Source organism: Caloenas nicobarica, chromosome 2 (genome assembly GCF_036013445.1).
Source record: "Caloenas nicobarica isolate bCalNic1 chromosome 2, bCalNic1.hap1, whole genome shotgun sequence".
In the NCBI taxonomy this organism is placed as follows: domain Eukaryota; kingdom Metazoa; phylum Chordata; class Aves; order Columbiformes; family Columbidae; genus Caloenas; species Caloenas nicobarica.
In genome coordinates, this window is record NC_088246.1 from 48,539,835 (window position 1) to 48,560,958 (window position 21,124).

General features: G+C 40.1%; 1 protein-coding gene across 2 annotated transcripts in view; it reads left to right on the forward strand.

The window, feature by feature from the left end:
• TRAK1 (trafficking kinesin protein 1) overlaps positions 1–21,124 on the forward strand; it is a 111,550-nt gene that overhangs the window by 28,688 nt on the left and 61,738 nt on the right. For both annotated transcript variants that reach the window (XM_065627130.1, XM_065627131.1), the window contains exon 3: positions 11,174–11,368. In XM_065627130.1, the coding sequence (XP_065483202.1) occupies positions 11,174–11,368 (195 nt within the window). The remainder of the gene's footprint in view (positions 1–11,173; positions 11,369–21,124) is intronic.

The window sequence follows — 21,124 nt, forward strand, 5'->3', positions numbered from 1 at the left end:
CCCATAAACTTGATCTAATTAAGGTTTTTTTCCCACTCGTCTTTCCTGCTACTTTCTACAAGCAGCTATTGCTAAATTCTGAGTACTCATTCTTTCTCTAAAACATGCCAGAAATGCTGGTCCTATGAACATGAAATAGTTCCCTCAGCATGACTGGAACTATTCCATGAGTCTGACTTCAGTTCTGTCTAGCATACTATTAACAAAATTGTCTTATTCTCTATGCCTGCTGCATTATTGCCTCTATGAATTTTCTGGCTGGCTTTTGGTGGATTCTCAGACAACTTCACACAGCTGCTCCCTCCCCCCTTTTTTTTTTTTCCCCCCCTTCTTCTGCTTACCATCAGTTGTTTTCCAGCTCTTGCTCTTTACCAATAACTTAGTGTTTTTCCTGATTCTTTTCCTGTGACAGGTTGTTATGCTACCTCTTAGTCTGTATCCCAAGCATACTTTTTTTCTTTAGAGGATTATCTTCTTGTGTTTTGGTGGAAGTTTTTTGTTTGTTTGTTTTTCCCCCAAATGGAATTCTGCTGCTACTGCTCTGCTCCTTATCCAGCTCTCTTACTTACTTTACTCCTTTTCTTAGTATTATATATGGTTTTTAGTATAAAACATCTATTCTAGAGTCACTGAAAGCAACTGTGGGAATTACTGAAGTCCAGTGTGGTGACATTTTTAAAAAATTGTTTCTAAATTTACCTGTTTTGGGAATCACTCGTCATTCCCAAACATATACTTTACTTGGAGTGGGGAAGTTCAAGAACAGCAAGTATTCATCAGTATTCTGGGTTTGTTCTTTGCAGAAGGAGCTCCTGAAAGCCCAGTGGATTTTTTGGGCGTGTTTTTTTGTGTGTGTGTGTTTTTTGTTTTCCTGTTGCAGTGCACTTGAATAGTACTGGAAGACTGGTTATTGGTGTATTTAAATATGTGAAAATTCGTCTATTCCATAATTAACCTCTGTAACATGCCGAGTGCAGCTTTACCTTTGTCCTTCGATGTGCATGTGTGTGTCCTTCATGAAACAAGAAATTTTCCATTTGAAGACAACATTTGTAAAGAGCAAGCTGTCATATATAAGAATTAATTTTTATGTTTTGCTTGTGACCCTCAGGCTTTGTTGACAGCCATTGTTAGGAGGCTGGCACATTTTAGCTGGGCTGAACAACAAACAAAAGCAGGACAATTGCTTTTCAGGGTTTTCCGTACTCAGTGATTTATCAATGTTTTTTTGAGACATTCTCAGTCTGTCTTGGCAGCTGGAAGATCCTAATGGTTAATGAATGTGTTTATTCTTACTGCTGCTGAACAGTGTTTTGCCAGCATGCATTTGATACATAAATAGCTTTTGTTCTTGTTCTGAAAGAATAGCAGTGATGGTGGAGTTTCCTTTTATTTTCTATTTAATGTACAAATAAAAGCATGAATATGCTACATTTATCTGCAGGGAGAAACATTTCCATACTGAGGCAAAGTTCTTTTAAATTTGACATAATGTACAGTAGGGACCTAATAGCTCAATGGCCTCTCATCACCAAGATCTGTTTTACCTTTTTATACCCAGCGGGAGTATGTATGTAGGATGAAACCAAAGCAGGGAGACTTCGACCTAATAAACAATGACATTCCTCACGTTGGAACTGCAGTTTCTAGTGGCTTTATGTTTGTTAGCTTTGATATTCCCAGGTTTGTCGCAGTATTTATCTGGTGTGTTTGGCTAAGCCAAGTTTTCTCCAAGCTTACTACTTCCATATTCTTTCAATTGCCAAATTTAAGTAGAATTTCCTACCAAGGAAGGTAACATGCTGGAAATATTACTGCTTTATGTGCCCAAAGATGCAGATGTAGGCTGAGCCCAGCAACCTGTGTGAGAAATTTCCGTGGTGTGTCCACTCCACAGACAGGCTTGGCCAGTGCCTGGTGTGGTTGAACTGAAGGAACAGCATTTTTTCCTTCCCCTTCAGCTGACATCCTGGTCAAACTAGTGATTTTTCTGCATAACATTATTCTTTTGGATAGTATTGAGTGATCTTACCCTTCATACGAATTCTCCTCTGCAGTAAAGGAAGAATTGTGATTATGTTCTGTGAAGCTTCCCCACTCTTGAACAAATCCTTTAAAACTTTTTTGGAGGATGGACTTTGCTGATTATGAAGCTGGGTTTGTTTAGGAGGAAGGAGGTGGGAGAGAGAAAGAAAAGCAATCTCTTGAAGTCTTTCTCCTATCCTTGCTCTTATAAGTGCATGTTTGTATGAATTAAAATACTAAATGGCATATAACTTCAGTCACATATGGTATTATATAGAGAAGATGATGAGAATCCTTGTTTGGGTGCTTCATTTTTCTCCATGGGCTGGATTTCTCATCCAGAATTCCTCTTCCATGATTCAGTGTGCCCACTTGGCTACCATAAACCCTGCCTGCCTTTCCCGTTGTGCCCACCCCGTACACAAGGTGGGAAGTCCAGTTGAGAGCCATGTGTGCAAGAGAGAAAGTGCTGTGGGCAGCACTGAGATACAGGTCAGCTCAAGCCTTGCTGTGGCAGCCCAGAATGGAAATACCCGAGGTTGGCATGGGGTCTTTTCTCATGGAAGACTGGATTTTGTGCGGTGTTTTGCCATGTTTAGAGGCAGACAAACCACTGCTTAAGCAACTTTAGTTAAAGGTGTGGCAGGACTTGCAATTCCAAAATCCTGTCATGCCAGTCAAGTTCCAGAAGCTGCCATGGCTGTTTGAGGAGTCTGAGTTTTAAAGGTATGAGACAGCTTGCTTGTTGAAGAGCTTTTCTTCCAGCAGTTTGGCTTTGCATCCAGCAATGAGATTTCCGATATGTAGGATGCAAAGGCCATCTTTCCCTTTATGCAAGTCAGTGAGTTGGGAGAATGGTGAATTTTCTTTTTATTAGAAGTGATTTTCTTTGCCCTAGAAGCTAATCACACACTTTACATTAAAGCAGATGTATTGTGTGTACAGTCCTGAGTCAGCAGTAGTATTTGTAAGGCTTAAATATAATTAGCCATATTCTGGGTGTCCTAGAACTGAAATTGAATAGGAATATGGTGAGTTCTGGAGTTTTGCCTATTACGAGTGTATGTGCAGAGTAATTGCTAAATAATGTTCTAGAAATACTTTTAATTCTGGACCCTAGTTAATACAAAATGCCTGTTTCTGCGTGGGCCTGTGGAGCTCAAATAATGCATGACTACAGGCTCTGTTTCCCTCTTCAGTAGACTAGTTAGCAACCTAATTTCAGGGTTGACATTTGGTATCTACCCTTTTACTCTTCATTTTTTGTAGAGCTGCTCACAACAGTACTGACTAATTCACTCCGTTTGACAATTGTCTAAATGGACAGAAAGCACTGGGCAGATGAGACTGTTGGGCTGTGTCAAGCAGCCAGGGAATATCTGCTGGAAAAGCATTTAGAGAAAGACCATGTTTCTTGCTTCCATGGAGCCCATTGATCCTTGGCTTCTAAGAAGGGACACAAACTTTCAGGTTTTGTCCTTTGTATGTATATACATCCTATGAAGCAAAAACAGCAGTTAGGATTCACTAGCACTCAGCATGAGGTAGTCAGACGTTTATGAACTTTAATTTCTTGCGTTACATGTGGCTGGACTTTAGTCTCCGTGTGGAAGCACTGCTGTCCAGAGGACTTTCCATTTACTTAACTAGTAGGGAACCAGCACTGGCATTGACCCTTTTCAGGTATTGTGTGCTTTTTCAAAAAATAATTTGCTATTTATTAACCAGCCTTTTTCATAGAGTTTAAGTTTCTCTCTTTTAAATTTTAGCGAGCTCAGTATCAAGTGGAAGTGCAATGTGTTTGTATGTGGAAATGGGACAGGTCTGAAACCAGGGAGGGGAATAGGTGGTTCCTTATTACACTGAAGAATTCTTCCTGCTTTCTCCAAAGAGGTTCCTTGTTTGTCTCATCTTATTTTTCTTCGTGTACTCTTATCTACTTCCCTTTCCTTACCTGCCTCAAAAGGTTGTGACATGTTGTAAAGTTTTAAATGTGTTGTGGGAAATGAAAGAATTTTTATGGAAGTGACTACTAGGGCCTTTCATTTTTCCATATTTTTTCCCCCCTTTTTCCCTTTTGTGTTGTGTTCGTGGTGGGTTTTTTTGTTTGGTTTTTGTTTGGTTTTTTGTTTGGTTGGTTTTTTGTTTGTTTTTGGGTTTTTTTGTTTGGTTTTTTTTCCCCCTCGCCCCCCCTCCTTTTCTGTATTGGTGGTTTTTGGGTGGTTTTTCTTTTGGTTCTGTTTGTTGGTTTGTTTGTTTTCTTTCCCCCTTCCACTTTTCTGTTTAGGATTTTTTTTTTTCCTTTTCTGCTCTGTTTTTGGGCGGTCGTGGGTTTTCTTCCCCCCCCCCCCCCCTTTTTTTTTTTTCTTTCTTTCCCTTTTCCGTTATGTGGTAGGGGTTTTGTTTGTTTGGTTTTTTGGTGTTTTGGTTTTTTTGTTGTTGTTTGTAGGGTGTTTTGGTTTTGTTTGTTGTTGGTGTTTTTTTCCCTTTTCTGTTTTTCAGAAGGAGAGGGTATTTAGATTGCACCTTTCTGACTGTGGGCTGAGTACCAGCTGCTGGGTAGTGATGCAGTGGAGTACCCTGGAAGATACTTGGTGTGGGTGGGAGATACAACCTGACAACAAAAGCCAGGCAGCCCAGCACTTCCACAGGTCACACCTAGAGTGTATTAATAGCTGTTCTGCAGGACACACCGCTTCTCCTTTTCTTGGAGGAGGCGCTTCAGGGGAGCCCAGCTGCTGTGAGCTCTTTACAAGGTGTTGGCCTCCATCAGGACCGCAAGTCGAGGACAGTACTCCAGGAATGACGCCATCTCTGGGGAGTTTTCTTGTGGTCTTCTTCATCTTGACTCGTGTGTTCTGGCCTGTCCCTTCTTGTGCACAACCCTGACCCTGGCATGGTTTGTGGCAGTGTTGGGTTTATCAGAAATTGTTGTGCTCCGTTCACAGAAGTGGGCTATAAACAAACTGGCTGAGAAAATGTCATTGGTGGTTTAGGGGTTTGGGTACTAAGGCATATCTTAACACCAGGTGGCACTGTCTACTGCCAGCAGGTCCTGTAGGCACTTGGAAGTCCTTCTAACCTTGAAAGGGTGGCCTCTGCTTGAAAACAAACCAATAAAACCATAAAGATTGAGGACAGCTTGGGTCAGAATTCAGAGAGATCTAAATATTTTATATTCCACGCAATGTCTATACTGATCAGCCATGTTGTGTGTTGTTTCTAAAAATTCCTCAGGAATAACAAGCTTGGAGAACTGTAGAATTTGTCTTCTCAGTGTTTGTTTTGTGTATGTTTGGGTTGGTTTGTTTGTTCCATACCTCCCCATACCTTCTAGTCCCTTCTCTTTGTTTTAGGTTCCTTTCACTGAATTTATCACTACTTTCATGTGAAGTTGATGCTGAAATAGGTGTTCCTTGTTTATCAGTCAAGCTGGGTTTCATTTCTACAGTAAGATATGACTATGCAGTCATAACTGTAAGCAGGTAAAACCCAAAAGCAAGGCAGGGAATAGAATTTTAACCAGTGAGCTGCTTTAGGTGACCGTGTTGTTTGGAATGAGATCTTCAAATCTGTCTATGTGTGGTTCATGTTGAACTTAGCTTGAGTTGAAGTTAGTTCAACTAAACTTGAATTGCTTGGTCCTGAGGTGCTGGCCTAGTTTTTCCAAGTTACACTTGACAGCTAATAAATGTTTAACACTCTGTGGGAAGTGAGCTAATGTATTGCATGGCTGTGTGACTGCAGGGTGAAAATGGCAATGGGTGACAGCACCCTGCACGATGTCTCATGATCTGGGTAATGTTATGTGCCCAGAGGGGCAGTGACAGCCCTTGAGGTGCTGTGCTCCTTTGATACAGGCAGCTCCTGTTGTTTTAGACCTCTCATTCAATTTTGTGTTTAATCAGCTCCTTGCTCTCTTGTCAGCAGAGGAGTGTAAATGTCCATCCAAAAATAACCAAGTGTACTCTTGTCCTCACTTGATTGCCCTAAAAATTATGCCTCTTTCTTCCCCAGATATTTTTTTAAACCCACCCTCAACTCAATCTCCACAAAGAAAAGTTAACTTCCTGTAATTTTTAAATGGATAGAGGTGTTGACTAGGAGAGAGAACAGGTGAAATAGATGAAATGGTAAAAGGTATCCAGATCAGCAAGTCTAATAGAAATTCCTCTAAGGAAATCTGAAAAAAACAGTGAACCTTTAGTGGCTGTCTTAAGTTGTGAGGGAGGTGGTTTAAGATGCTCAGAGAAGGGGAAGTACACCAGCCAGATGCCAATGTATGAAAAGATACAGAACATGCTAATGAAGTAATACATTAATAATTACCCTAGAGGTACTGAAGTAGGAAGAAAAAATGCAGAAGACATTCTGTTCTGCCCAGTTTTACATCTTCTTTACTGAAAGAGTGAAAGAGAAAATGAAGGAACAAAATCATCAGAGGAAAAAAAAAGTCTCTGAAAGAATTTCTTTTAATCTTATTTAGAAAACACACAGGGGAATAATGTCAAAAACTCCTGTAAAGCAGACTGAGGAATAGGGCATGGAGGAATATATTTTGCACCAAAAGAGATGAGAGTGTTTGTACATGTGCTGCATTTAAGCTATGAAAATAGCAAAGCACTGGGATGCAATACTTGGAAAAATAATAAGGAAAAGAATTAACAAACTTTCTTTGTTTATATAAAACTATTTCTAGAAAGTGTTGAAAGCTGCAGATTTCTATAGTATGCAAGAGCCTTAACATCTTTCTTAACTCTTTTCTTTAAAAAGCAGAACCTGGAATGACCCACACTTTACTAAGAATCATGAGTTCATAATCCATTTAGCTATTTAAGTGTTTGTAATTTGCATGTAGAAATTTGTTTGCTAAGAATGTCCAAAAAACTGCAAGTTTAAAATTGCTTAGACAAAACTCAAAATCTGTAACAGAGCAACTTGTGAGGATATAGTTCAACTGTATTTTGTTGTATCGTTTTAATAATGACCAACTAATTGTCTTAGGCTTATGTTGTCACATTTAACTCAGTAAAATGAAGGTACCATTTAGGACAAGAGGAAGTGCAACAGTGTTATGCCTGCTGGACTTCAGTTAACCATAAAACATAAATTATGTCTTAGGTATTCTCAGTAGGAAACTTACTTAACCTACGTTACCTTTGCAGTTTAATCAGAAATATTAATAACAACTATCTGGAAGCACAGTTGGGGTCTTCTATAAAATGTACCTGGTGTTTCAGGATGGATATGGTGCTAGGTGATGTACTTCCTCATAACAAGTGCGTGCACCTCAGAAAAGGGAGGGGAGGAAAAGTGAAGGGAAGACTCTGTAATTGTAGCACCAAGAATATTGCTCTGATTTAAATGGTGAACTAAGGTTTAGTCATACACAAGTGTAATTACAGTGTCCTGTTTTTCTAAATAGGCAATTACATGAGAGCCTGCCTCTCTTTCCTGCTGGTATACAGGCTTTAAAATCCGAATAGAAGTTAATGACAATAGCATCGTAATAAGTTGCCTTTCCAGTTACTCATTAGTATCTTTTCCAGTTATTAGGTGTTTTGAATTGCTCAGAAAGACTCAAGATTTGTTATATGATAGAGTAGAAAAATTGTCTTGGTTGACTTGTATTCTACTATAATTCTTTCTTAGTTATGCTGTCCTTCAGGTCCTGGTGGCTTTCTTTTCCACAATAAAATGGTATGGGTTTCTTGTGTGTGTGGTTTTGTTGGTTTTTGTGGTGGTGTTGTGGGGGAGCTTTTTTCATCCTAAATTTTATGGGTAATTTGCATTCGATTTTCTGCTACTTTTTATGACGCAGCAAACCATTTTACTTCTCTGAACAAAATTATTTGACTGAAACTTCCTCCTGTCATCTCTAAAATCAGTCCATTTCTTTTGAAATACTAAGTAAAAGCAGATACTAAAGGTTTGAATTTTTCAAACATTTTTATTTCTTTCTTCCCAAGAAGACCACCTCAGTCAGGCTGTGTAGGCTCTTATGTTCTTCACAAGAGGCGAACTAACATTTAAGCCAAAAAAACTCACACCAAAAACCAAACCCAACAAAAAACCAAACCCCATATTCTTAACAGTGAGAGCAATTGGGTAACCCAAAGATATATATCTACTATCTATTATACATATCTCCATATATGTAGATATAGATACATAAAAAAATCTTTGTGGATGCATGGCCACATGCACATCTTTGAATGTTCAGTAGATATCAACAGGTATTTTTTAGAAGATCATCTGGCTTTGCTGAACTCAGATGGTTGCAAGCACTGAGATGGATGTTATCAGCAATTAAAAAGGTAGCCAGGGAAGAAGCAAGGTTTGTAGTTGCAGGTTAGCTTTCAGCTTTGGAAATGTGGGAGACACATCTCGTTTCTCTGTGTACGCTAGTAATCCTCTGAGAGAGGGCTGCAAGGACCTTTTAAAATGATGTGTGCTGGCTGATGCTTGCAGTGCATGGAGCTCCATAAAAATAGCATTGCTATACCTATGAGTACCTAACCCTACTAACTTTTGCACATCCACTGCTGCAGTGAGGTTTGGAGAACACTTACATCTGTACAACTGTTAGCAAAACAGCCTGGATGAAAGCAGAGGAGAATACCTCCTGGTAGATAATAGCAGACTCCTTGAACCATGAAGCAGAGTGTAACTGTCCCAAGAGGATTTTAGTTTTCATCAGTAGCATCCTGTAAAGGATAGAGGGAGAAGTTTAACAGTATGAGTTCATCTTTGTATCCTCTCCCTGTTGACTGATACAATAGTGACGTTCTTGCCATCCTAAGTGCTTGGGATGATGCTTGTGACAATGCAATTTCTGAATTAGAAGGATTAAAAAAAGAGGTAATTGATGGTCTATAGAAATGTATGTGTTACTTCCTTGTTTCCTGACCCCTCCCCTAACAGAGGTTAATTCCTCTGGCTTGCAGTGGAATCGCAGGTCTGCATCAGTCCTGCAATAGTGACTTTATCTCTTAAGAAAATAGGTGTCCCTATGAGGGTGCAGCAGAGTGGGACCCTGGGCCGGGAAGGGCAGGATCCTTGTTGGCAGAGCCCAGTGCCTTTGTTCCTGTGCAAGGCAGAGGAGCTGGCAGTAACAGTTAGCATTGACTCTGCAGTGCTCATCAGCAAAACGCCAGGGACAGAGTGGATCTGTAGTCAATCCAGGAGGCCCAGGCAATGAGTCTGTATCAGCAGGGGGCAAAGCTAGGCACAGACCTACCCTCCAGCACTGCATGGGGTAATTGAGTTGGAATCATAGAATGTCCTGAGTTGGAAGGGACCCACAAGGATCATCGAGTCCAGCTCCTGTCCCTGCACAGGACAACCCCACAGGTCACGCCGTGTGTCTGAAGGCCTTGTCCAGTCTCTTCTTGAACACTGTCAGGCTTGGGGCCGTGACACCTCCCTGGGGAGCCTGTTCCAGTGCTCCACCACCCTCTGGGGGAAGAACCTTTTCCTCATGTCCAACCTAAACCTCCCCTGGCACATCTTCCTGCCATTTCCTTGAGTTCTCTTATTGGTCATCAGAGACAAGAGATCAGAGCCTGCTCTTCTTCCTCCCCTTGTGAGGAAGCTGTAGAACATGAGGAGGTCTCCTCTTAGTCTCCTCTCCTCCAGGCTGAACAAACAAAGCGACTTTAGCCGCTCCTCATACAGCTTCCTCTCTAAACCCTTCACCAACTTTGTAGCCTTCTTCTGGACAGTTTAAATGGGGTTCCTGGGCCACAGAGCAGAGGGTGCTGAGTGGGGTCTCCTTGATGAGCCCGGTCAGGGCAGTGAAGGCCTGCAGGTGCACTCAGGGCCTTGACAGTCTTTGCCGTTTACTGTGGGGTGACTCTTAAGAACAATTGCAAGAGTAATGTCACTGGTTAAAGAAGGAACTGCATTTCACAGCATGTGAGCAGCCTTAGTGCTTGATCTGCCAAAATAGGTTTAGAAATCTCTTTCTTAGTGTGGGGTGGTAGGGGAGCTGTGGTGTTCTTTTTGTCCTGGCATGGAAATGGGAATGCAGATTGCACTAAGTATTTATGGAAAACATACTAGGGGTTGCTGGGTTCCTTAATAATGATTTAGCAAGACATTGTAGTTAGCTTTATGTAGTAATTAAAATCTACCTATTTAAACTGATCACACCTGTTTTTGTTATTCAGAGACACATAGACACACACACAATTCTTCATTATAGAAGAATACAGGTTGGAAGGTACCTCTGGAGATCACCTGTTATGACACCTATTCAAAGCAGATCTTTCAGAGTGCTCATGGCCTTGTTTAGTTGAGTTGTCAACCTTTCCAAAGATGGGAGGTTTCCCAACCCCACCCCGTGCACCTGTTCCCATGTTTGACCATCTTTATGGTGAAAAAGTTTTGATGTTGAATTGGAATTTTCTGTGTTAAAGCTTTTCAGCTCCCTCTTGTCCTAAATTTGAATCTCCAGTTTTAATTTCAACATTTTTGCAGTTGTTGATGGCTGTCAGTATCCATTTTTTAAACTGTGTGCAAACCTGATGTATTTGTGAACAGGAGGGACTGATGTCACAGAATGCAGGTCGAGATGGTGTCAAAAAGTTCCCTAAAAGTTCTTGCAGCAAACTTTACCAGTACATCTTAGGTGTAAACTGTGACACTGTTTGCTATTGCAATCCTGGATTTCTTTTTCTTGAGAAAAATCTGCCAGCAGCAAGGCAAAAAATATAGTGGTGCTGAATTGTGGTCAAAGACCTAGTTAAGGAAATATGTAAAGCTTGCAAGCTAAAAATAATCTGTCAAGTAGAACATCAAAACCCTAAATTCCTGTAGGCGTTAATCCTTTCCGCATACCCAGGTTGTCTTGGTCAATGCTTGCTTTGTATTTTCCCTCACCTCACCTTACTCTTCCATAGATGAGTCCCTGCTTCTGAGGTTGGGCCTTTTGTCCCTAAGAGCATGTCCTTGTATTTTTCAGCTAGTAAATGTGCTATTTTGGGATAATTTGTGCTAATCATATCTCCTAAACCAATTAGTATCTCGCTGTTGTCTACACACAGCAAAATCTTGCTGATGCCAAAACAAACTGACATCTTTGCTAGCTTGTACGTATAGTACTCATTTGAAAGCAAATAACTGATTGTCCTCCTTCTCTTACCAGATGTGTGCAATAGTACCAATCTTCCTGAAGTTGAAATCATAAGTCTACTGGAAGAACAGCTGCCCCATTATAAGCTAAGAGCAGATACAATCTATGGTTATGACCACGACGACTGGCTTCATACACCTCTCATTTCCCCTGATGCGAATATTGACTTAACAACTGAGCAAATAGAAGAGACCTTGAAATACTTCCGTAAGTAAAAAATTCAGAAATTGTATTCAAGAACAAATAAAATAGTGCTGGTTTTGTTACCTTCTCTGAAGTATCTGTTAAATTCTGTTACAACTGCGGAAAGCAAGACCACTGTGATTTATTGCCTTGGTCTTCAAGTTTGTGGTAGATAGAAAACAAAGGAAACATTTAATTAGAAACAGTAGATGCATTTGTAATCTCTGCATGCTCTTCTCTACGTTATCAAATACTGGCGAAACTGAAATACTTCTTTTTACTTGTGATCTCTCTGGCAAGAGACTGAAATTTCTGTACATATACAATATAGAAAGCTTAGACCTGTTTCAATATTTGCTTTTTTTGAATGTGTTCTCTGATGTATTACACTGTTGTAAAATCATTTTTCTGCAGCTTATGCTTCTAGGAAAAACTAGTGAAGAACCAAACTTTGAACATTTGGTTGAGATGGTTTGTCCCTCCATTCTTCCTTTTGTTCATATTCATACTATTGGACAAGAAGGTAGTTTTTGTGCCTAGAGGGAGAACATATAGTGGTGTGACCTTCTTGGTTTTTCATTCTTTTGTTTGAGCCCATAGATGCTTTTATCATGGTGAATGTATTAATGTCCCTCTGGGTTCTTCCACTGTGGATATCAACTTAGCTATGAAAGTAGAGAAGACTTCTGTGATTAATCCTCTAGTTGCTGATTTATTGAGTAATGTATGATTAAATTATTCTTCTTTTTTTTTCCCCCTGTGGTTTCAAATGAAGGTGCGATTTTGTTGCACTTCTGCATGTGCCGCAAGTTAAAATAGTCTAGGGAGTGTCAAGCCAATAGGTTTTATGTTAAAACTATAGTAGTGAAGACTTGCATAGCAGTGGATTTACATAGATTGTAGTAGTAGATAGATGTAGGTGGGCACTGTGGAGCTCAGAAGAGATGAGTTACAGGGCTCAACATAAACCTTTGCAAAGGTGGCTTCTTTGCATTTTGAAGCACCTGCAGAATTCACTTTGTAAGGAGCAAGGTTGGTAAGAGCATTAAGAATATGGAGAACTGAGTTTCTGACTGTAATAGTTCTAAAGAAGGCGCCAAGTATTTTAGTAGATAGCTTATATATGCCCTTAACCTCCTGCCAATCAGACAAAAACAGTGGGAAGGGGGAGAGGCTGATCTATGGAACCAGTTCTACTACAACTCCTTGTTTTGTATCAGTCCATTAGTGTTATTATAATGGTGGCAGAAGTTTACTTGAAGAAATGTTTTGAAATACCACATTTCTAAAGTCTTCAGTAGCTGGATTAGTCCTGTGTCACAAATAAGATTGTCTATGTGGGTGGCCTGTTGCAATAACCAGGAAGAAGATGTTTTGCTAACAGGGCAAGTGTCATAGTTTAGCCCCAGTTCCCCCCGCAGCTCGCAGCTAAAACCATGTGCTGCTCGTTCACCCCTCCCCCAGTGGAATGGGGAGGAGAATTAGGAAACGAAAGGCAAAACTCAGGGCTTGGGATAAAAACAGTTTAATGGAACAGTGAAGAAAAACAACATCAAAAGAACCTGCAAAAAAGCGAAGGGCACACAGCGCAACCTGACCACGTGGCAGTCCCGCCATGGCAGCCCCTCTGCCCCCGAAGGGACAAGTGGGCTCCCAGCTGCAGCTTGTGCCCTGAACCACAGCTCCTGCCCGAAATACAAAAGCACCAAGCCGCGTGGTCCAGAGGAACCATCCAGGCTGCCCTGCTCCCAGCAGACAGCAAGACTGACCCTCTGGCCCACTGCTTTTGTAACTGAGCATGACCCGATATGGTATCAAATACTCCCTTTGGCCACTTCTGGGTCAGCTGTCCTGGAAGTGTAGATATTAATGCTATCTCTGCCAACCCAGCTCAGCAAGGAAGGCAAAAATCTATGTGGCAGCATCCTGACCCTCCCAGCTGAGATGCTGATGGGCTGTGTCACTCACAATAGTGCATGACTGGGGATGGATACAAAATGAAGTAACCAAGTGCTTAAGCTAAAAGCTGAATAAAATTGGTTACAAGTGTAATGATGGCAACTTTACCACGTTGCTCTGATTGAAGATTTCATCTAATCAACCAGCTTGAATGAAAAAAAAATGAGTGTAATTTCTGCCACAACGTCTGTTTTCTGCTTTCATTGAGAAATAACTGCTTAAAGAAGAGGAACCAAGCAAGGTGAAATTCCATGAAGTTTATTCCTTACTGCTTATATACAGACACTTGTGTATACATTGTAGTTTATGAAGTTTAAGCCAATTTCGATTGAGCCTGGAAATGGAGATCTCTGACTTTACCCTTGTTCAGTTTTTGTGAACAAGTTATATAATGCATCTATACATGAGAGTGCAAGATCATAAAACTTTGGTGTTTGGAAATTATGACATTGATTATAAACATTGGTTTATGGAGAAATTAACTATCAAAAGAAAAATATTATTTTAAGTAAGTTGGCAGAAAAGTCCCATGAACTGTACCATCATCACTTTGGAGAGTGTTTTCCAGGGTGTGACTGCTTGCACAATGATTCATTTTCAGTGCTGCAATTAAGGCACTCCTTCTGTACCTGTTTAGTTTGTTTGGAAAACCTTGATGAGGGAGTGAGCAAATACTGTAACTTGTATACAGGAAAGTTTTAGTATAAAAATAAATTAGAAATTTCTGTTATTTTCAAAATAGTATCCTTGTGGTCTAAGAATTCTATGATGTAGTTAAATGTAATCAACAGATTATGAATTTTTATTGTTTAAGTTTTCCTTAGCTGAAGGAAGAATTCATCGATTTTGCTGTAAAACAAATATTTTAATCAGAATTAAAATGCACTACACATACAGATTGTTGCTTTACCTTCCTCAGGCTTCTTAGAGACACACAAAGGTAATTAGAATAAAATTAATATTGAAACTTGAGCTAGTGCAGAATATTTTTAGGTATGGAATTAAGTCTTTTGTTTATGGTTCCTGGTGTGTTGTAGTGTCGATCAGCTTTGAAACTAGGATGTAAGAGGGAGGGAGAGATGGATATGTTTTGGCTTTATTCAGGAAATTTTAACAGACTAAGAAACAGTGTACAACAAGGGGGATGTTTTGTGTATGTTTTAATATATGTAAATATTGCGAATTATTAATATGTGTAAGTATGTCTTTTGTAAGGCTTCCTTTTGTTTAGGGAGAGAACTAATCTGGAAGAGCAACACTGCATAACGTCCAACCACACCAGTTAAAGGGTAACTGCTTAGGTTGGAAATAGCCCAAATAGTAACACAATACTGACAGTCTTACACTGTAACTCATTGTTTTAATGATGTTTGGGTGCCTACTGGGAACAACTGGAATTAGGGAAGGGGAATGCATCTGTCTTTCCACTGGTTATAATGGCATTCCTACCCCTGCATCCAAGGAGAGTGGAGGTTGATTTTGGGAGGTGGTAATTGAGAGCAGCTTTTTTCCTTCTGTTGTAGGTTTTGAGCACATTTGTGGACAGTTACCATACTCAGTGACTCTTTAACCACTGTATTGATTATCATCCATATCTCCAGCTCTGTCTTGAGTCCTTTTGTAAGTTTTGAACAAGATAGATGTCTGAACCTTTGAACCTCAGTACTGGATTACTTAAAAATATTTCAAGGCCCACAGAAGTAGGAAAGTGAGGTGTTCTACATATATATTTTTTAAGTGTGTATATGTGCATATATAGTAAATATACATAGTATATGTGTATCAATGTAGAACTGGATTTGTAGTTATCCTTATGAAAGAACTTTAAAATATAGTGGCCAAATTTTAAATCTCTACTTGAAATGAAAATAAAACCTCAAACGCATTTTTGGTTAAGTCTTGTAAAGTGCTCTGAAGTTGATTAGAAAATGCGGCTGCCTTAAGCCTAGCAAGTAAACTGATTCTGAAAATAAATGCCTGTTAAACTGTACTATCATCCTTATTTGTTCCCACTTTAAAATAGCAATAGGAAAGAGATAAAGCTCATTTGGCAAAAAGGTTATATAAAAAGCTCTAATTGATTTGCAAGCCCAAACCAAAATTTTAAGCTGCACTCAGGAAACAGTGCTCTAATTCTTCATGGAGTATCTCTCTCTGAGAACTGTCCTTCCAAATAATTTATCTACCGTTTAAAATATTGTTTGTATATGAACCGTAGTACATTATTTTTGCGTTAGTCACATGGACTTAGATGTTCACATATACCCATTCTACATTTTATAATTTTTTCTCATTATTGTTCTAGTATTCTTCCTTTCTATAAAACAGACTTGTTAATGGGAAACTTGTGATACTGCATACCTATTTGGCTGTGATTTTTAGTTTCTCAATAATACATTTATATTTAATCAGAGAGGCTCTGTGGTTGTTTGGATAGATTCAGGTGTCTCCAAAGACCATTATCTCTGAAAGAATCTAAATCACTTGTAGTGACAGGATTCTCTAGTTTGAGTTCATCTGTGTTTGCGTTTGCTCCCAAGAGAGAATCCCTGAGAAATATTACTTCCAGGAGCAATTCAGCATGTGAGGTCACTGGCAGCTGCATTGCTGTCCTTTGAAGTGCTGAACTGATGGAGTTTTCTGAAGAGCTGATGAGTGTTTGGAGTGTTGTATTTTAAAGTATACAGATCCATTTTCATTCAGTTAAAAAGTAGATTACAAGCTATTAATGCTCATGCATACTCGTTTTGCTGTAAATGAACAGGTACTGTTTCAGGGGACAGAGAGGGCTGGGCTTCTTTTTTATTATGGCGAGCATATCACAAGGGAACACATGAATTAGGAAAACAGCCAATCATATTTGAGTGAAACAAGAAATTATCATATTTGGAATGCAAAATGAAAAAATCTAAATGGCCACTGTCTTAATAGGCATCTCCATTTCAGTTCTTTTTTTTTTTTTTCCTTCGATTGCTTCTTTAGGTCTCCTTGGGATGGTACGTTCATCTTTAATAGAGCATAATGACATATTAGACCGTACTGTAAAGGATACATGGAACACAACTGTTCTCAAAAGTAACTTGATATTCACAAAATGCCATCTGTGTTTGCATTCTTTTATTTCTCCTTAATGTATGAAAATGAGCATTGAACATGTACTAGAAGCGAAGCACAAGTGTGGATGGATGAAGCAAGAGCTTCAATGCAGAGTAGGGAAGCCACTGTGGTCTGGGAAGGTTTTCAGTAAAATGAAGTATATTCTGCAGCTTGTGTACAGTGACAAATTATAAATTAAAGTATTTGATTACTGAGTTCCAGGGTAGAAAGACTTGTCATATAAAATTCTATACAGGGCAAGTATTTATGCTACACTCTTTTCCTGGATGCCTGAGCACTGTAAGCCAGTGACATGCACTTTAATACTGACTCTTTCCTGGTTCTCGAGTCTACTGAACTTGTTCTGCTTAATCTACTAACTGTGTATGGTGGTTACAACTGAGTCAAGATGTGACCTATTAAAAGCAAAAAAGCAACAAGGTTTTTGAGGGGTGTGAATGTGTGTGTGCATATGGTGATTTCAGTAATTACTGAAAAACCATGGTTCTCTAAGAACATCTGTTGTCTGTCAGTAAAGCAAATTTACAAACTAGTTTTTCTTAGTAGTCACATGTTTTTGCTTAGTGTTCTTGTAGGCTTATATAAATGTTGTGTAAGTTGTAACACAAGATAAATCAAGGATAATAGTGCTACAGATCTATAAGCTGAGCTAAAATCACCTCTCCAATTCCACCTTCAGATTTCTTAAATTTGTGATGATATTTTAATCTTTACAACTGCGAAGTGTCGATTCCTAAAAAACCCCTTTGATTTCTTGATTTCTTCGTATTTTGCAGTAATAAGGACTGTTGTTCTATCATTATTATTAGAATCTTGGGTACCTCTGTGCTTTTTTTCACTGTGGAAGGCAGACTTCAAGTAAGAATGTCTCTCAAACACTGCAGCCTTATCATGCTGAGGCTAGTAATGTTCTGCCATTTCCAGCAAGGTTTTATACTACCTGAACTCCTTAAAATGCACATCCTCCATTCTGTTATAAGATACCACAGCAGGAGAGGTGGTCTTGACTAGTGTAAATTGAGTTGAGTTCTCCGCAGTGAGGAAGAAAACTGTGTACCAAGAGAATGTTTGGATCCTTTGTGTTAAATCTCCTTCCACAGCCTACATCAAAACGTTTGGGCAAAATACTGATTGCAGTTGGCTATTTCATTCCTATGGGACTCCTTTTATACAACTCATTGGTTTTGAGTGAAATTCAGGTGACCTGACATCTTGGTTATGCTTGGAATTTTAAAATCTAGCTTTTGACTTCTAATAGCATTTTGTTAAGCTTCATAAGGGTTGCACACTGAATGTTGTCATTGTAACTGTTCTGTATGAACATGTGAGGTTGGAAATCTGAGCAATTAAGCAAGAAGGGCATTTCATTTCTGAATGACTTACGAAAAATACCCTTGCAGTTTTTGGACTACATGCTGAGATTGATGTTGATTTATAACCTACTAGTGGAAATGTGTTGATCCATACAAAGGATAAGAGTCAACAGTGTTGCTTAGCTATACTGCTGTGGCTTGTTAGAGTGGATTTTTCTACCTTCCTGTGGCTTTTTGTTTTTGAAATCCTCAGTCCAATCCCCAACCACAAAGGTTGGCAGTCACAGAATCCTGCAGGGCAGCATCACTCAAGCGTGGACATAAGGCTATTTAGCCCTACTTTTGAATTAATTTTCATAGATATTAGTATAATAGAAACATGAATATTTACATATCTGAGCATTTTAATTTATTGGCAACTTGGGAGGAAAGGCAGTACTTAAGCTATAATCCAGGATAGGTGATGCAGAGAATTAGTTTTTGAAATTTAGTTGGCAATTGGGAAACAGAGTCTTCATGTTTGAACGAAGATACCTTTTGGGAGGAACTTAATAGCTTATTAGGGCTGCAGCTGTTCTTTTACATTCTGAAACTCCAAAGCATGTCTTTGTCATTGTTTTCTTCATAGAATTCAGACTGGAGACTGAACCAATCCCTACCAAATTAATAAAATAAAACTGATATAACCCTCAAGCATAATCAAATAAATCAAATGCCATCTCACTGGTCTTATTCAACTCTTGAGGCAGAGTGCCTTTTGAGCCAGTCCAAAACGTGCTGTGTGAATGTATGATACAGCACAGTGACATTCCATTTTCCTGCCTCAAGATTAGGGAGCATCAAGCACCCTTTTAGCTGGTTGCTAAGGAGAGGTCTGCATAAGAACCAGGCCTAGAGCACAGTGCTCTTGAGTGCAGCTTCCAGAGACAGAGAACAGAGACAGCACTTTGTGTAAGAGTCTGGGTTCTGCCTTGAGAGCTGCTGGAGACAGGGCCAGGCTCATCTGGGGACTCCTGGGACATGCTCTGAGAAACTTGAGGGTGTCTGCTGCTGCCAAGTAAGGGCAAGGCAAGGGATGCAGGTCTGGGGAAGCTCCAGTGGCTTCTGAGAAGCTGTCAGCTGCCCTCGATCCAAGGGTGCTTGGAGCCTTCATTGCTGCTGATCAGGGATGATCAAGCACCTTTTTAGCTGATGCTTGGGAGACCCTGTGTAACAGCCAGGTCTGGAGCACAGCTCCCAGAGACAGCCAACAGATGCAGCAGTTTGTGTGGAAGGGTGCAAAGAATGGGTCCTCATCTGAGTTCAGAACAGCCTAAACCTTCAGATGTGGTGGTGATGTGCCACAGGGTGCATTCCCTAGGTTTTGGAGCACCTGACACTGCCAGGGCAGATACTTTAACCCACACAGAGCCTCAGGTGGTGAATGCAGCCCTGCAAGTCCTAGGCTGCCAGGAGTGGCCACAGCCTCTCCCCAGGTTAGGGAGAGATGGCCTTCTTTTATGCAGGAGGTGTGCTGCTGTTGAAGAGCTGTCACCATGTGGAGAAGTCAGGAGAGGAAGTCAGCAGGCTACACGGTATCAGGGAGGATGAGAGACAGGATGTGGGAGGAGTGGCTGAGACACCAGAGGGCTGTGCTCTCTATTCAGAGGGACTTTGACAGGCTGGAGAGATGAGTCAAGAAGAGCCTTGAGTAATTCAACAGAGGGAAGCGCAAAGTCCTGCGTCTGGGGAGGAATAACCCCTTGCACCAGTACATGCAGGGGTCTGACTGGCTGGAAGGCAGCCTTGGAGAAGAGGACCTGGGAGGGTCCTGGTAGACACCAAGTTGAACGTGAGCCAGCAACACACCACTGCTGCAAAGAAAGCAAATAGTATCCTGGGCTGCATTAGAAGGAGTGTTGCCAGCAGATCAAGGGAGGAGATCCTTCCCATCTGCTCAGCACTGGTAAGGCCACACCTGGAGTGCTGGGTCTAGTTCTGGGCTCACCGTTTCTACATTCCTTTAGTGTAGTGCAACTTGCATTCCTTTACTCTCCCAGAAGCTGCAGTCATGACTGTCAGTGGGTTTTTTCCTTCCTTGTTTAAAAAATAGGTCATAACCATGCTACTGTAATTTTTGTCTATCCAATTAAGCATGATGTTAAGCTCTACTGCATTTTACAAATGTTTTCACTGTCTCCAGGAAAATATAACCACAAAAAATAGAGATTGTTGTTTACATTATTTCCAGTTGGTGAACAGCTTACAAAATCTGACTCTTCAAAGGTTTACTCTTCTTTTCTTCATGCTGGATAGGGGTATATTCTCTTAAATGTCCAGCTTTTGCTATCATGGTCTCATTTACAGTATTTATGTATGGCCAGTGATACCTTAATTAAACTACACAGCTGGTTTTGCAGGCAGGTTGCTGAAGACCGCATCAATTTTGATTTTATACAAATGCAAATATAGTACTCTCCAGTAATAACTGGGGAGAAGGGAGAAATAATCTTTTCATGTAGAAAATAGAGTTTTGTCCTTAAGTAATTTAATTTCATCTATCCGCCCCTGTCTCTCGTTAAATCATTTTGTTTCAATGGGAAAACAGGCTCTTCTCTGCATCAGAAGAGTCTTTTGTCTGTACCAGGTGAGGTCAGAGTACCCTTATGGTGTTCAGAAGGTACCAGCTCTGTCCCATCTGTAGGAAGTACCTGTACCATTTGAAGCCCGGATGGTAATCCCATTTTGACCACGGAAGGTCAGTCAAATCTGAGGCACGCATTTTTCTAAATGCCAGTTCTGAAAGCTGCTGATACAATGCTTTCACTGCTCTGGTTTTACTATTTTCTGGTTAGGCAAGCCACAGAGACTTCTTGCTAAGCAAAATACTGCACTGGAAGAGACCTTTGTCTTAAGTTGCAGAGTTTTTCACTCTTACTAAATGTGCAGTCACAGGATGAGTCCTGTTCAGTGTTCTTTTAGAAGTGAGACACCAGTAACTCTTCACTTCAGTACATGAGATCCCAGTTTAGAAATAAAACTATGACAGCCTGCCCTTGAAAATCAGCTGGGCTTTTTAAATATGCTTGTTTTCCTTTTTAATGCTCTTAATAACTTTTTTTTAAGTCAGTTTAAAAAAATGCCAGTTTGCAAAGTAAGTGGCAACATCTGACTGTTAACAATATACATTGCATAGTGGTGGACTGTACATTACAGCTGCTACTCTGATAAAAAGGACCCCAGGCAATATTAAAGGGATGGGCAACTTCATCCTGAGTGGTGGTGACTGTAGAAAATAATGAAAGGATATGGTGTTTAATTATATGAACATCCTGATGTGATGCTGTAGCCAAGTCAAGGACTGTGACCCAGAGTTAATCCAGTGGGAGATAACACACTGTTGCAGCTGCAA